The following is a 13,452-nucleotide window of genomic DNA, read 5'->3' as shown; positions in this document are numbered from 1 at the left end:
GTTTTCAACCAGCAATAGACGCGTCTCGGTTAGAACCTCATTAACTGCGTCATTGCCCCAAGCGCAAAGATACTACACCTCAACCCCATAGCCCTTTATTTATAGTACGTTATCTGCTCCGCATGTTTCAAGTTCTCGATGTGGGACTCTAGCACCTTTGTTGCTATTGATAGTTTAGAACTTGAAACTCCTCCTTGAAAATACAAGTATATCAAAGACCAACTACAGACAGAGGAATGTAGAACGAAAACGATAGAAGACCAGAGACTACAAAGCTGAAAAGGCTAGTGTGCTAGACCATCTCAGTTACAGGTAGATCTTCAGTAGCTCAGTTCTATGTAAAAAACATAAAGATAATCTCATGAGGGTTATTACAAAGCTAGATACAAATAGTAACATTGATCTCGGCTATCGAGTATATTTACTAGTAGCTTTTAAGAACTGAATTCCTAGTACTGGGCAAGTACTATACGTTTCAGCACTCTTGATGATAAAGAGAATGAGAACAAAGCCGCCAGACAATGTGCTCAAACTTCCAATTTTAATCCCATCAAAATTTTAATCCCAACAAACGTGATTCTCTTCTGCCACTTCGGATTCGGAGAGTTCAATTCCAAAAGAGCATAAATTGAAAGAGACATTGAGGCTTTAGCTTGAAAGTTTCAGATTATTATCAATTTCGGATTCGTAACCAAAACTTCAATAAGTAACTTCTCAAGCAAGTTCTGGCATTCGCCTTCATAGGATCATATAGGGCCAACTCAACTCAAATCAGAATAGCAATTTCAATGGTGGGATTAAAGTGAGAACAAAAACCTAGATAACAGTTTGGAATTTGGATTACAAAGCACATATTTTCATTACTAACATCGGTGTATTTCAGATTCTATCATTGATTTGAGGTTCACTCCTTTCATTGTTTTGTCCCACATCGGCCTGGTTCAAATATTAGACTGGTGTTTGAGGGGCACCCACAGAGGTGCACCCTTCCAAAAATAGGCGTATGCCACTTTAGGCGCCGCGCACACGGTATTCTTTAGTAAAAGGCGAAAGAATAGTTCGCTTTGTGCTCAGCGCATGGCTCCGTGCCCTGCTCAATGCCAAGCTGCTTTCTCTTATACTAGTAAAACTACATGCTCTTCCCCTCATTTCCGATGTGGGACTTCTAGTTACCTTGCACTTCTCATAGTCTTAGTTCTAGACTTCTAGCAGTCCAACTTACAGTTCAGCTGGCGATTCTTCTTCTCCCTCCAAGACAAACCATACCTGCTACTGAGATTAATGTTTAGTCCATTCATCCATTAGCTTTGTGAATTAGATTGCTCTCCCTCTGTTTCCACTACTCTCTTATTCTTTTCTTATCAAACTTTACATATCCCGTAAATTATATTCGGTTTTCACATAAACCCTGAACTTTTATAACCATCAATCTGTTCCAATCCCACAGAACAAATAGAAGAGTTGGCAGGGTTTAGGGTTTATAGCGAAGAAGATGAGTGGGGTAGGAAAGCCTGACTTTTTCTACAGAGAAGCTCAGCGCCTGGGTTATGTAGCTCGCTCCGCCTTCAAGGTATATTGATTGATTAATTTATTTATTCAACCCAAAAGGTTGGTTTAGTTTACTAAATCATCCATCTTTGAACAGCTGCTTCAGATTCAAAAGCAGTACAAGCTCATAACACCAGGCTCCTCTGTTCTTGACCTAGGTTGTGCCCCTGGTGCTTGGCTTCAGGTCCTTTCTTTATTCCAAAAGATGCAAACTCTATGTTCATATTTACCTGTGTAATTTGATACCATTGATGGGTTTTGCTTGATGTTTTGGTAGGTGGCTTGTCAGAGCTTGGGTCCTATCAAAAATGGTGGCCTTGTTGTTGGGATTGATCTCAAGGTCTCATTTGGTTTAGTTCAAGTTTTGTGCTTTTTTCGGATTTTCGGTAGTTTAGATTTATAACTGGATTTGTGAAAATGTGAAATGTGCAGAACAGAAGGTGAAGGTTCCAGCTATGCATTGTGATTCAAGGGTTCAAACTGTTTGTGCTGATGTTATGAAGCTCCCTAAAACCTCAGTCAGGGAACTTTCTCCACAGGTATCTTTTTCGTTGAGTTAACAGATATGATTAATCAGTTCAAAATGCTTGCCATGATTCATGTCCTCAGTTTGGGGCCAATTCAATATCAGTAGGGAGTTGGTATTCCAAGAATCGTGTTAGCCCTTTTTGATAACTTGGTTAGCTATGCTGCTTGGGTTCGTGTAGTTTTAAGCAGGAATTTGTTATTTCAAGATTTATGTTTAACCCTTTTCCATATGCTTGTTATTCTACTGATTATGTTTGCCAGCAACCTTGTTCTACTGCCACTTGTTATGTCTTTCCGTTGCTTGCAAGCTTTTCAACAGTGAAACAATTTACTATGAATGCCAACTTGAAAAACACTGTTGTTTATATTAAGGCAAACCTTTTTCAGGATTTTCACGAGTATAGGAATACAAGGATTTAAGTTTTTGTTATTGTGTTTGTGCAGAAAGGGTTTTCTGTGATACTCTCAGATATGTGTCCCCTCGTTTCTGGAATAGCAAGTAAAGATGCAGCTTTATCCCTCGAGTTAGGCATGCAAGCACTGGATTTGGCTGTTGGTGGAGCAGCATTAGCTAATTCCAACGATGAAACTGAAGAAGAAAATGTCGGTGAATCTAATACAAGTTCAGATGTTAATGGTGTATTGAGAAGGGGCGGTCATCTTGTCATAAAGCTTTTAGAGAGTGAAGATGTGCAAGGTATAGCTTGTATCCTGAACCCTTTTCTAAAAAACAAGTTTCTATTGTCATTGCATCTCTGTTTGGATATGTTGTTAACCGCTTTCTTGCTGTGTGTTCTGTAGATTTTAACCGCATCTGCAAACCACTGTTTAGAAAGGCATCATTGCTGAGGCCTAAAGCTACACGATCGACATCAAGAGAGATTTATTTGATATGTCAAGGTCTGCAGTCACAAGCTAGAACATAGAAGCCAGAATGTACCCAAATTGCAAGTCCAACAGATTGAATGAGAATGATGTAGCAGGAAATTCCAGTTATCTGCAGTCATTTATTTATAGAAGGACAACTTGAGTCTCAAATCATGGTTTGTTTGTTCATTAAGCTGGCCAACTTCAGCTTTTTTTGTAAAGTTTTTGCTCAAGTCAGATATGTTACTCAAGAATGCATGTTGTGCGTTATGGTTTTGACCATGAAGGTTACCTCCTTTAGTTGTGCTTGTGCAAAGACTTCGGCTCTCAAGAGATTTATATTCAACAGCACATATCACACGTGCTTTCTGAAACACAGATGAACTTGTGAAACTTATCAGGGGTCGGGAAGTACAACTGTAAAATGTAAAAAATATGTATTCAAATCTCTTTATGGTCAATTGTTACGTGTTCTAGAATAAGAAACACTACAAAATATCCTTGAGTAAAATAAAAATAAAAATCAACTCAAGTTATGTCTGTCGCTACTGATGTTTCACACTATCATGTCTGTCGCTACTTATGTTTCACACTATCATTGTATCCCCTCATTCACACTATCATGTCTGTCGCTACTTATGTTTCACACTATCATTGTATCCCCTCATTTACATTATAGACTACTTCATATGTTCAACAGTCTCCTCCAATCTGAGTTCATCCTACTGACCGCAAACCTCTTTGCATGATGCTAGAGAGATGATGCTAGAGAGTCTCATCGGATTTGAGTTCGTCCTAGTGACCAAAGGCCTGTTTCTTTGCATGGTGTCTGAAATTTGAAGAATGAGTTTATAGGTTGAGATCTCTGAGGTTGCAGATACTTAATTATGAGAAGCTTAAAATTTGTGAAGTGTAAAGTGATTGAAACAGTGATACTTATGAGAAGCTTAAAATTTGTGAAGTGTAAAGTGATTGAAACAGTGATATACTTACCGGAGTTTTTATAGAAGGGAATACATTCCAGAATCTGAGAGTTTCATCCCCAGCACCAGTGACTATTGTCTGCAGTAAAAGCAGTTTCAATTGAGTACAGAATCTAAATGTAACAGGAGATGTGAGTTAGCATGAATGCTGAAGCTATGCAGAAAGAGATGCAATACCTGACCATCTGGTGACATTGCAAGGTACAGAACTCGCATGCTATGGCCAGTTAGAGTGGCAACCTATAAGCGTATTCCAACACGAGTTAGAGAGAAACATACAATTAACTCAACAATTTCATACAATTAACTCAACAATTCTAGTGCTGAAATGAGGATTTAGAGAGTTTAAAAAGCTGAACCTTTGACATGGATGGATACCTCCAGACCATAATTTGATTCTGGGAATATCCGTGAGTGCTCACTATCTCATTCACATTCTTACTCCATGCAAGATTGCAAACCTGAAAGTCAAGGTAGCACACTTGAGCAGTGAGATATGGTCAGAGTCACAAAAAGTATGAAGTATGTTGCTGCTGCATAAAAGGTATAAAATAATAACCTGGCTTCCCGTGTCAACACTGTTCAACTGGTGGCCGTTTGCGGTGTTCCAGAAGCGTATACATCTGTCAGCAGTTCCGCCTCCAGAAGCAAGAAGGCCGCTCTGGTGGGGTGACCAAGCAATGGCCTTGACTGCAGCTGTATGCTCGGTTAGCCTCAAAGCAGGTTGCTGAGAGTGCTGGTTCCACACCAAGAGCTGGTCATCAATACAATATGACATTGTTAGCAATTGACTAGAAATACAGCTCAATCAAATGTAGAAGACAGCAAGACAACAAGGAAAAAAAAAAAAAGGAATAAAAAGTTATTATGGGATACCTGATTATCATTGCCACCAGATGCAAGTTCCCTGTCATCGTTGGACCATTTCAGCCCGCATACCTGAGAATTGAATTTGTAAGAAATGTTGATATTGCATTATTGCTTCAATTCCAAGTGCTATTGGATTGCAGTTGATATAATGAAAGAGTTGGGTGTGTGAGGTTTCAGTTTCAAAAGAAGGATCAAGTATTAAAATCTTCACCTCAGACTTGTGGCCAACAAGCTTGTTTATGCAATCATTTGAGACTCGCATATCATGTTGAAGGATGTTCCGGTCTCGGCTTCCTGAAGCTAGTATCCTTGAGTTCCATGCCAAAACACCAGTTCTTGTTTGATGTCCACTCATTGTTCGGACCTTCTTGCATTGAGTCCCATCCCAAACCTAAAAGAAGGCATGAATTAATGATCATCTGAGACTATCTTCATGAAAGAAAAAAAATACACTAGTCAATCTAAGTGTATAAAATCAAACGGTGAGCAAGTATAACGCTACCTGAACTTGGCCACCGTTTGTACCAATTGATAAATATGAACCCTCCTTGGTCCATTGGACAGAGCAGACACCATCATTAGGCCCCAAGTCACACAGTCTTGTCACCTAAGAGAACCAAGTCACACATTCATCAACTTGTTCTTTTTGGTAGTATAGATTAAAGGGCACACTTCTATACAGAAAACTTTCCAAATTTAAAAGTTTAGGCTAGTAGTATCAAACTAACCTTGCTGTTTGATGCATTCCATAAATAAACCGAGGTTCCCAGTCCAACCGCAAGTACATTTTGCGAGGACCAGTCCACCAGATTCAAGTAAAAGTCATCTTGAAGTGATGGTGCATCCAGAACCTGCAACCATGTATTAGTCTTGTTAGATCATCCATTGCATTTCACATTTAAACTAGTTCTTTAGTCATGACTCATGAACCGATTATGAACTTACTCAAGCAGCTCTAAATCCCAATCATCAACAATTAACTAAGAACTACACCTAAAATGACAAGATTACAGCTCAATTTCAGCTAGTTGGTTCAGCACATTCACACAAACAGAACAACCTAAATGGGTCTCCACCATCAAAATGTGCAAAAGGAATAAACTTGATCCTCAGATTCAGCTAATTCAGTTACTTTGATCATCAAAATACACAAAAATATTCACTTTCCCAGTAAATCCTAATGGGTATTCTCCACACATTCACAACACAACAGTACAAAAGGTAAAAGATCTGAGATAAACTACCTTATGGGGTGTCTTGGGGACCTTCCTGGGCGGCTTAGGAGGTGTACAGCTCTCATTAGACAGCCCACTATCATGCCTCAAAATCGACGGCGAATACGGCGAGTTAGGCCCGGAATGCTCCGTCTTGAACCTCAACATATTCTTGCTGGGACTAATCGGCGACGCCACCTGTCCACCACCACCTGCAGGAGACCCAAAAGAATCAAAATCAGACCCAAAAAGCTCAGACCTCAACAGCCTCTGATACACCTCATTCCCGCCGTCCTTCACCGGCGACGACTTGTCGTTCAGGCCAAACTGGTGCAGCCTCGACGACGAGCGGCAGGGGATGAACCTGTCGCTGCACGTGGAGGTCTTGGACGGCGAGGAGAGGGTGGAGATGCCACGGAAGGAGCTGGAGAGCGAATCGAGTCGCAGAGTCGACTCTGACATCCCGGTGGGGAGGTTGAGGACGGTTTTGCGGGTTTGGGGTGAATCCATTTTTGTGGGTTTTGGTGGGTCTGGAGAGTTGAGATGGAAGAAGAAGACTCAGATCGGAGAAGGAGAGAGGGTTTGGTGTTTGGAGTGAGGAGTGAGGAAGAACAAGGGTTTGGGTCTAACGGTCATATATATTGGGAGCGTAGCTAATATGCTCCAACGGTCATTTCTATTCATCGATCTTGTGTGCGGGGCTGGCACTAGTTACTATATATATTCCCTTTCATTTTTCTTTTCCTTTTTGGGTTGGGAAGGTATAGTTTGCTAGGATTGTGGATTTTTCGATCAATTTCTGATCTCATCTTTCGGTTTTGATTCACTACTATGTTCGAAGTCAGGACATCAGTTAAATCTAACATTGTTTCGGTCACCAATTGTATGAATAGGTAAACGGTTTCGGTAAAGCATACAGGTTAATGTTTTACCCGCTTATGCATGATCGGGCGGATTTCAATAGTTGGCTTCACTAATCACTTGAAGTTGGATAGATTTGAGTTGATTGGAAATAATAGTTGGTGAATCACAGTTTGGACATGTTTGTAACAAGATTAAATATGTTGCATCATTTACTGAAAGTTTATAATTCGTTGCGACATAATGTGAGTTCTATGTGGTAAAAAGCAAAACATTAGTCACCTTGCATTCCAACTTTGATATGGAAATTCAATGACACGAGATCAGCCCAATGGTGTTAAACAATATCAATAATGGCATAATGCCATGTGTTGGTTGAAAAATTGTGAACTTTAGATCCATCTAATAGACATATAATAAGCCGTAACCTGTAATACTACAGGACATGGTACTGAAACTGGTATCCGCGGACTATGTCTTCACCCTTCTCATAATAGTCCTGCTTACTAAAAGTTTGTGATGGAAACTCGGGGGAAGCGGCGTAAGCAGAGGCACCACGCCATGCATCAAGAGTTGGATTCAATGCTTTAACGACCCTTATAGGTGAACCACATGGCGTAATCATCCGGACTCCAGCTTCCAAGCGCTCACTCATTCCAGGAAATAGACTACTCCCACCAGTTAAAAAAATCGAACTAGTTAGCCTCTCCTCCAGCTCTGTGTCCTTAGATGGCAGCCTCCTTAGCGAGACCCCAGCCATCTCATCCAAACCAGCCTGATCGATCCCAATCCAGTTGGGACGAAACAAAATTTCAGGGCAGCGGAATCTTTCGACACCAAAATCTATCCGATAATCTTCCTCAGTTAGAGGACGACTCCATGGTGCTTCGGCTGATTGCGAGTTTCCATTATCTGATCTGGGAACAAATGTTGGGTCTACTTCCTGCACAATAATTATCCACATTAGATACTAGGATCAGAGTGAAAAGGGGATCCCATAAAGCATTTAAGTGAACCAAGTAAACGAACCCGAAGTCTAGAAGTTAGACGTGCCAACTCTGCTTGATCTACATCCGGTCCCTCATCATCATCGTCATTATCTTTGCTCATTAGCTTGTATAGTTGCCAATCTTCATCTCTTGCGCCAAAAGTATCCTCACCCTTGCCGCGATCAAAAGCTGCTGTGGTCAAAAGGCGCATCCTTTCCCTCTGTTCAGGATTTAATCTCTCACCACGGCCAACATTTCCAGAATTATTATTCCCATTTGTGTGACCCTTACTTGTCTTCAGTCGTTTTCGCTGTTCCACTTTCTCAGAAAGATCATTATATTTAGCACGCAATTGCTCTTTATAAAGCTCTGGGTTCTTTCTACAATAGCCAGAAAGAGAGAAGAAAATTAATCTTTAAGAGGAAACTACCATACTGATGATATGCAAGGCCACACAGAAAGCTAGATGTCTATACCCCAAATCAGTTCTAATTGACAAAATCTTTATTCCAACTACAAGAATTACCCTTCTCCCCTTAAACCCTCACCCCAAGACATTGAATTAAAAAGAAGATAATGAAGTCAAGATCATACAAACGTCTTTGCTCATCTTGTTGATTCCTCCTTTCTCGCTCCTGTTCTTCTTCATGGCGTTTCCGTTTAGCTCGCTGCCGACCTTCAGCTGTGGTTTTTAGAAACAACTGTTTCTTTTTCAACTTGAGCTGTCAAGAGAAAGGAAGAATTTTAAGTATAAACAAAATACCACTAGGAAAACAAATATTATATGATTAGCAATAATATCGTTGTATGACATTTTCATAGTAAGGGAAGTCCAAACAAACAAATCAAACATCCTAACTCCTAAGATCTAAAGATTATACATCAGAATAATTCATATAGCCGATTCCAAGACCCAAGAGGAAGTATGAAGGTTATTTAAATAGGGCGGTCAGGACAATGAATAGAGTACAGATTATACAGACATCTTCCAAGTCAATAAACAGCAACTCCAAAATGATGGCGAATGTGAAAGATACTTGACATAAAAAGCATACCTCTTCAGGAGTGCACTCGTGGTCAGGTTTATCTAAAAGATTAAACCTCTCTGTATCTGGTTTCTCCTCAAACTCAGCTTGTTCACCCTTTGCTTTTAGTAAAGATTGTTTTACCTTCACAAGGGCAGATTCTACTTCCTTTCTGGAGATATATCCAGTCGCGGACAAGAAAGATTGTATATCATGATCTTCCACCTGTTCAAGCTGCTTTAACAGAAATCCCAAACCATGCGATTCATTTTCTAGTTCATTTATCCTAATAGATCTTTTCGCCTCAGCCATATCTCGCAACCGTTGACCTGCTTTCTCTTTCCTGGCTGCCTTTTCTGCAATCATTTCTTCAGAAGGAGGCTCCTCAGTTGGTGGTGGAACCCATGGGAGCTGCCATGACCTTGTTTTATCTTCAGCTTCCTTGGTTCCATTCTGCAAATAAACAAAGATGCAAATATTGCAACTGCTAAATCACAAGCTAGGGAAAAACAATGGATTGGAAACCAAAACTCACTATACCTGAAACATTCGAGCTTCTGACATATAATCTGGAGCAATATAACAGTGCTCCATCTTCAAGTCTTCGACTTTCTCCCAAGTAAACCTAGCCCTGTGTCATTAACATCTAAAATCAGAAATCTTACCTGATTGGTCCCTACTTGATTGAATGAGAATAACAACCACATTCTACTCACATGTGAAGCGGGTATTTAAGCGAAATAAGTTGCTTCAGATAGTCAGTGATGTGGTACCCACCAATGTTAGTCCGACAGCATCCTTTATACTCAGGCTCACCGTCAATAAACTGGAAAACAAGCACAAAATCATGGTCACCTATAACAATTAAGACAGTGGGACTCGGATGCAGTTATCATTCAATCAAAGTTCTTATCTATCATAGGAAACATAGAGATAGATATGCGATACTCAAATCTTGCAGAGATGTAAAACATGCTAAAACACATACAATTTACCATGTAGACTTCAATCTTGGAGATATATTTACTCTATATCATTACTCAAGTAGAAGAAAATCAACACCATGAAGGCATACCGGAATAACATGAGTTGTCATAAATCCAGGACAGATAGCAAGACCGTCTTTATTACAAACCCCATGATGTTGATTATACTTGTAGCTGAATACAGCATCAACACCATATGCTGTAGGCAAGGAAATGGAAAAGTAATTAAGCAGGAGGATTAATGAACAAAATAGGCAAGCCAAAATTACTCAGTGACCAAAGACCAGTGTGGAAGCATTCTGAAGTAGTGGAACAACTAAGGATAGTATGATGGAAAGAAGAGAGGTAGTGAATCACGATCTTGTAATAATAACCCTTAAAACACTGGGCTGATCATCTGGATACATGTGTGAACTTTTAATTGTTTGGATTAGATCTCTACCTATCGATGGGACTCCATATGTGTCAAATAGTAGTTCCGCCATCTTACTACGAGACTGAGATGGGTTGCATACGCATTCTGTAATCAGGATAGGATGATCAATCTGTTCTGTCATCAAATAAGCAAAAAAGTTAAGGAAAAGGTCTTACAAATAAGCTGACCACATTTCAAAATGAACCTCTAGATTGGAAGTCAAGAACATCAACAAGTCTAATGAAAACGAAGTGACGAGGTGTACATTTTTAATCATACCTTTGATCCATCAGCCCCCAGTCGATCAAACGCAAAGTCAAGAATCTACAGACGCAAGAAATACCAGTGAGGCTACAATTGCATTACTGCATAAATGAATCGTACACAGTACTCTTCAATCATGTAAACTCATCATAACAGCCAGCAAAACAAATCCATAGTAAACAAAACAAGACCAGGCCAAGCCAAGCTTACATATTCCATAATCTCAAACTGGTAAACCACATTGTTATCAAAAGCCGACCGAGGCCCCGAGCGCGTGCAATCAAAGTACTTCAACAAAGCAACATCATGATCACCAACTATGGTCACAGTTTCACCTGGGCACACACACATTTCTCTTAAAATCAAACAAAATGTACTCAACACTAACACAAATCACAAATCAACAAAGCTTCTCAACACTACTTGACCAATTTCCAAACACCATGCAACACAACGCAAATTCTATAACAGAATGGGAAACTTCAGAAAGAAAAAATCTTTTTCATAAAAAACAAAAACCCAGATTGAATTCAAAGCTGAATATGAAAAGGGAGCTGGGAATTGAATGTACCAGTGACTTTGTGGCGGGGTCTCTGAACAATGTTGCGGAAGATAACACGAGGCTCAGGCTCACCAGCCCATCTGAAATTTTCACAAAAAGATATGAAATTTAATAACAGAAATTACCAAACACAAATGCGCATTAGGGTTTGAAAATTAGGGTTTTGAGAGAATTGGGGTTATACCCGATACGGAAATAGGAGGCGCCATTGTCGATGACGATGGGAGTGGAAGAAGGGAAGCGCCGGTAATCAGTCTGCCGCTGAATTTTGGATATGAAAGGCATTGAAATTGTGTGTATGGCTAGCGAAGCCAAGACTAGGTTTTCGCTGGCCGAAGCTTCTGTGAGAGGTTCAGCGATGGCAGAGAAGAAGAAGAAGATGACTAGCAGAAAGTGGGCCGGGGCAAAGCCCACTGGTCTTCAACCCGAACCGGGTTGCCGCTAAAAGTTTCTTCTTTCTTTTCATGGAATTTGGCGCTATTATTTTGAGTAATTCATGTAAATTTTGGACAATGATAAATTTTTTAACATGTATTAAAATAATTTTCAATGTCAAATTAGGTTTCTTTCAAAGTACTTGTCTTAAACGGATTCCCTTATTAATAAGTAGAACATAAGTGTAATTTAAGTTGATAACAATTCAGACATCCGTAAAAGAGAACGCCTATATGTTTACACATATGCACGCATCTAACATAGCTGCATTGCACTAAATCTTAGTTCATAGATATATCTATATCATGGAAAACCAAACTAGTCTTACAAAAGAAGACAATGTTAGTGAGGCGACTGAGGAAGAAGAGGAAGATGGGTACAAGCTAAGACACCAAACCATGCTAGTAGTCGAATTCCACAATCGACGTCCCCGCCTCCGCCACCCACAAAAAGGCCTCAACAATCTCTTGCGATGAAACAAAAGAATAGTCATCAAGAGAAGAAGAAAGTCGAATTGTCGCCCATTGAGTTTGAATTTATGTTTAGCAATTTTATCACAAAAATTTTGGATTTAACGTCTAACCTTGAGCTTTAAAAAGAGTAACTTTTTCTATGAGTATATATGCTCTTAGTTACATAGAATCGGTATTCAACTTTTTAATTTAAGTCAACAGTTTGTTTTCTAGACTTGTATCACTTAGATCAATTCTTGTTACTATATCGCATATATATTTCTGTTCTTCCTTCTCTTTTCATGCTCACTGTTTTGTCAAACCTTTTGCTATATTCTTAGGATCAATGGATTGGGCTTCATTTAAGGTCCAACAAACCGGATGTGATTATTCCATTCTGTACCCGTTGGAATTGCTTGACTGGCTGGTCTCTGTGTGAAGACTAGAGTACGTAATTAATTTTGTGTGTGTGTGTGTGTTTTTTTTTTTTGGTTCTAGCAGATGAGAACTTTGTTAAGTATGTTTGTGTGTATACTAGCCAGGAAATAATAGAGTTTCTTTTTCTTTGATAATTACGGGGAAAATAAGAATAATAATGCAGTTGAGCAGTTCACATCATGGTGATGGAATGGAAAGGGCGGACAATTGAAAAGCAGTGATAAAAGGTTTGAAAACTATGGAGTGGTGCAGGTGAGAGGGGTGGGGGTCGTCCCTTTTGGTGAATCTGGATTGAATTATTGTACTATTGAAACAAATTGTGATTTGCCAGAGAGCCCAGAAGCATATTCATCTCACTGATAAAGAGATGGAGCGTTTTTAGAGTACAGATGCTATCTGTAAGTGTCTCCTTGCTGGGTATTGAATCATTGTGGTTGGGATCGATGTGCCTTGCAGCATTGGATGCCACTTGTGGATTTAGATTTTTTTCGTTCTAGTAGGTATATATTTCCAGTATATAACTATTATGTCAGTACGTAAAAGAAATAGTTGTAAATGTATATGAAATATTTCCAAGGATTTAAGTATTTAGACACACAATTAATACTTCATGAACATTTGTTTTTGTTGTTCATGCATAATAGTAAGTAGTAGTTAGGACAACTTCTGAATCAGGTATTTGAATTCTAGACACAAGGAAAAGGCTTTGAGATAATTGTTCCTTCTGGAGATCAACTAGAGTAAGTGTTACTTTGCTCTAGCTCTTTTGAACCAGCCGGTGAGTGAAATCCCAAGGAACACGATCATCATCACTTGCTTACCAACTAGCTAGGCAAGTTGTAGCTAGCAGCTGCAGCCAATGCAAGAAAGAGAAACTCTCTCAACCAGGCTAGGTGATCATGACAAGCCTTACAGAGTAGACATTTTCTTGGATATATATGTGAAACTACTGCCTGCGATCCATGATATCAACTATGGCGTCATACCATCATCACATCTCTCTCCCTCTCTCTCT

The 13,452-nt window shown here is 39.6% G+C and overlaps 3 protein-coding genes across 3 annotated transcripts; 1 reads left to right on the top strand and 2 right to left on the bottom strand.

Annotated features, from left to right (window-relative positions):
- Positions 1-1,163: 1,163 nt before the first annotated feature.
- On the top strand, positions 1,164-3,118 carry LOC101305006 (ribosomal RNA large subunit methyltransferase E-like). The gene is made up of 6 exons (XM_004307441.1): positions 1,164-1,570; positions 1,646-1,732; positions 1,826-1,888; positions 1,986-2,087; positions 2,521-2,773; positions 2,878-3,118. Exons 1-6 carry the CDS (start codon positions 1,493-1,495, stop codon positions 3,000-3,002), a joined length of 708 nt encoding a protein of 235 aa, XP_004307489.1. The 5' UTR covers positions 1,164-1,492; the 3' UTR covers positions 3,003-3,118.
- Positions 3,119-3,462: 344 nt separating this feature from the next.
- On the bottom strand, positions 3,463-6,520 carry LOC101304707 (protein FIZZY-RELATED 3-like). Its single transcript, XM_004307440.1, has 10 exons — positions 6,041-6,520; positions 5,525-5,647; positions 5,299-5,403; positions 5,008-5,187; positions 4,803-4,865; positions 4,486-4,680; positions 4,286-4,387; positions 4,104-4,166; positions 3,937-4,005; positions 3,463-3,772 (listed from the first exon to the last, which is right to left on the bottom strand). The coding sequence occupies exons 1-10, from the start codon at positions 6,518-6,520 to the stop codon at positions 3,719-3,721; spliced, it is 1,434 nt and encodes a 477-aa protein (XP_004307488.1). The 3' UTR covers positions 3,463-3,718.
- A 659-nt stretch (positions 6,521-7,179) lies between these two features.
- Positions 7,180-11,425, bottom strand: LOC101304418 (actin-related protein 5-like). The gene is made up of 12 exons (XM_004307439.1): positions 11,297-11,425; positions 11,122-11,192; positions 10,761-10,885; positions 10,566-10,610; positions 10,314-10,416; positions 9,961-10,070; positions 9,602-9,711; positions 9,426-9,516; positions 8,916-9,338; positions 8,455-8,582; positions 7,901-8,240; positions 7,180-7,814 (listed from the first exon to the last, which is right to left on the bottom strand). The coding sequence occupies exons 1-12, from the start codon at positions 11,395-11,397 to the stop codon at positions 7,308-7,310; spliced, it is 2,154 nt and encodes a 717-aa protein (XP_004307487.1). The 5' UTR covers positions 11,398-11,425; the 3' UTR covers positions 7,180-7,307.
- Positions 11,426-13,452: the final 2,027 nt, after the last annotated feature.

This window comes from Fragaria vesca, linkage group LG7 (genome assembly GCF_000184155.1).
Source record: "Fragaria vesca subsp. vesca linkage group LG7, FraVesHawaii_1.0, whole genome shotgun sequence".
In the NCBI taxonomy this organism is placed as follows: domain Eukaryota; kingdom Viridiplantae; phylum Streptophyta; class Magnoliopsida; order Rosales; family Rosaceae; genus Fragaria; species Fragaria vesca.
Note: the sequence above shows the minus strand (reverse complement) of the source record. Positions and strands in the feature narration are given on the sequence as shown.

Bases quoted from the DNA above. Each gene is read 5' to 3' on its own strand.
- LOC101305006 (XM_004307441.1), top strand. From the start codon at position 1,493: ATGAGTGGGGTAGGAAAGCCTGACTTTTTCTACAGAGAAGCTCAGCGC. The intron at 1,733-1,825 runs GTCCTTTCTTTA...ATGTTTTGGTAG, and splicing joins CCCCTGGTGCTTGGCTTCAG to GTGGCTTGTCAGAGCTTGGG. The intron at 2,774-2,877 runs GTATAGCTTGTA...TGTGTTCTGTAG, and splicing joins AGAGAGTGAAGATGTGCAAG to ATTTTAACCGCATCTGCAAA.
- LOC101304707 (XM_004307440.1), bottom strand. From the start codon at position 6,520: ATGGATTCACCCCAAACCCGCAAAACCGTCCTCAACCTCCCCACCGGG. The intron at 5,404-5,524 runs GTTAGTTTGATA...TGGTTCTCTTAG, and splicing joins GGAATGCATCAAACAGCAAG to GTGACAAGACTGTGTGACTT. The intron at 3,773-3,936 runs GTAAGTATATCA...TTCAAATTTCAG, and splicing joins TCCCTTCTATAAAAACTCCG to ACACCATGCAAAGAAACAGG.
- LOC101304418 (XM_004307439.1), bottom strand. From the start codon at position 11,397: ATGCCTTTCATATCCAAAATTCAGCGGCAGACTGATTACCGGCGCTTC. The intron at 8,583-8,915 runs GTATGCTTTTTA...TTCTCTTGACAG, and splicing joins ACGAGTGCACTCCTGAAGAG to CTCAAGTTGAAAAAGAAACA. The intron at 8,241-8,454 runs GTATGATCTTGA...TGGCTATTGTAG, and splicing joins CAAGATGAGCAAAGACGTTT to AAAGAACCCAGAGCTTTATA.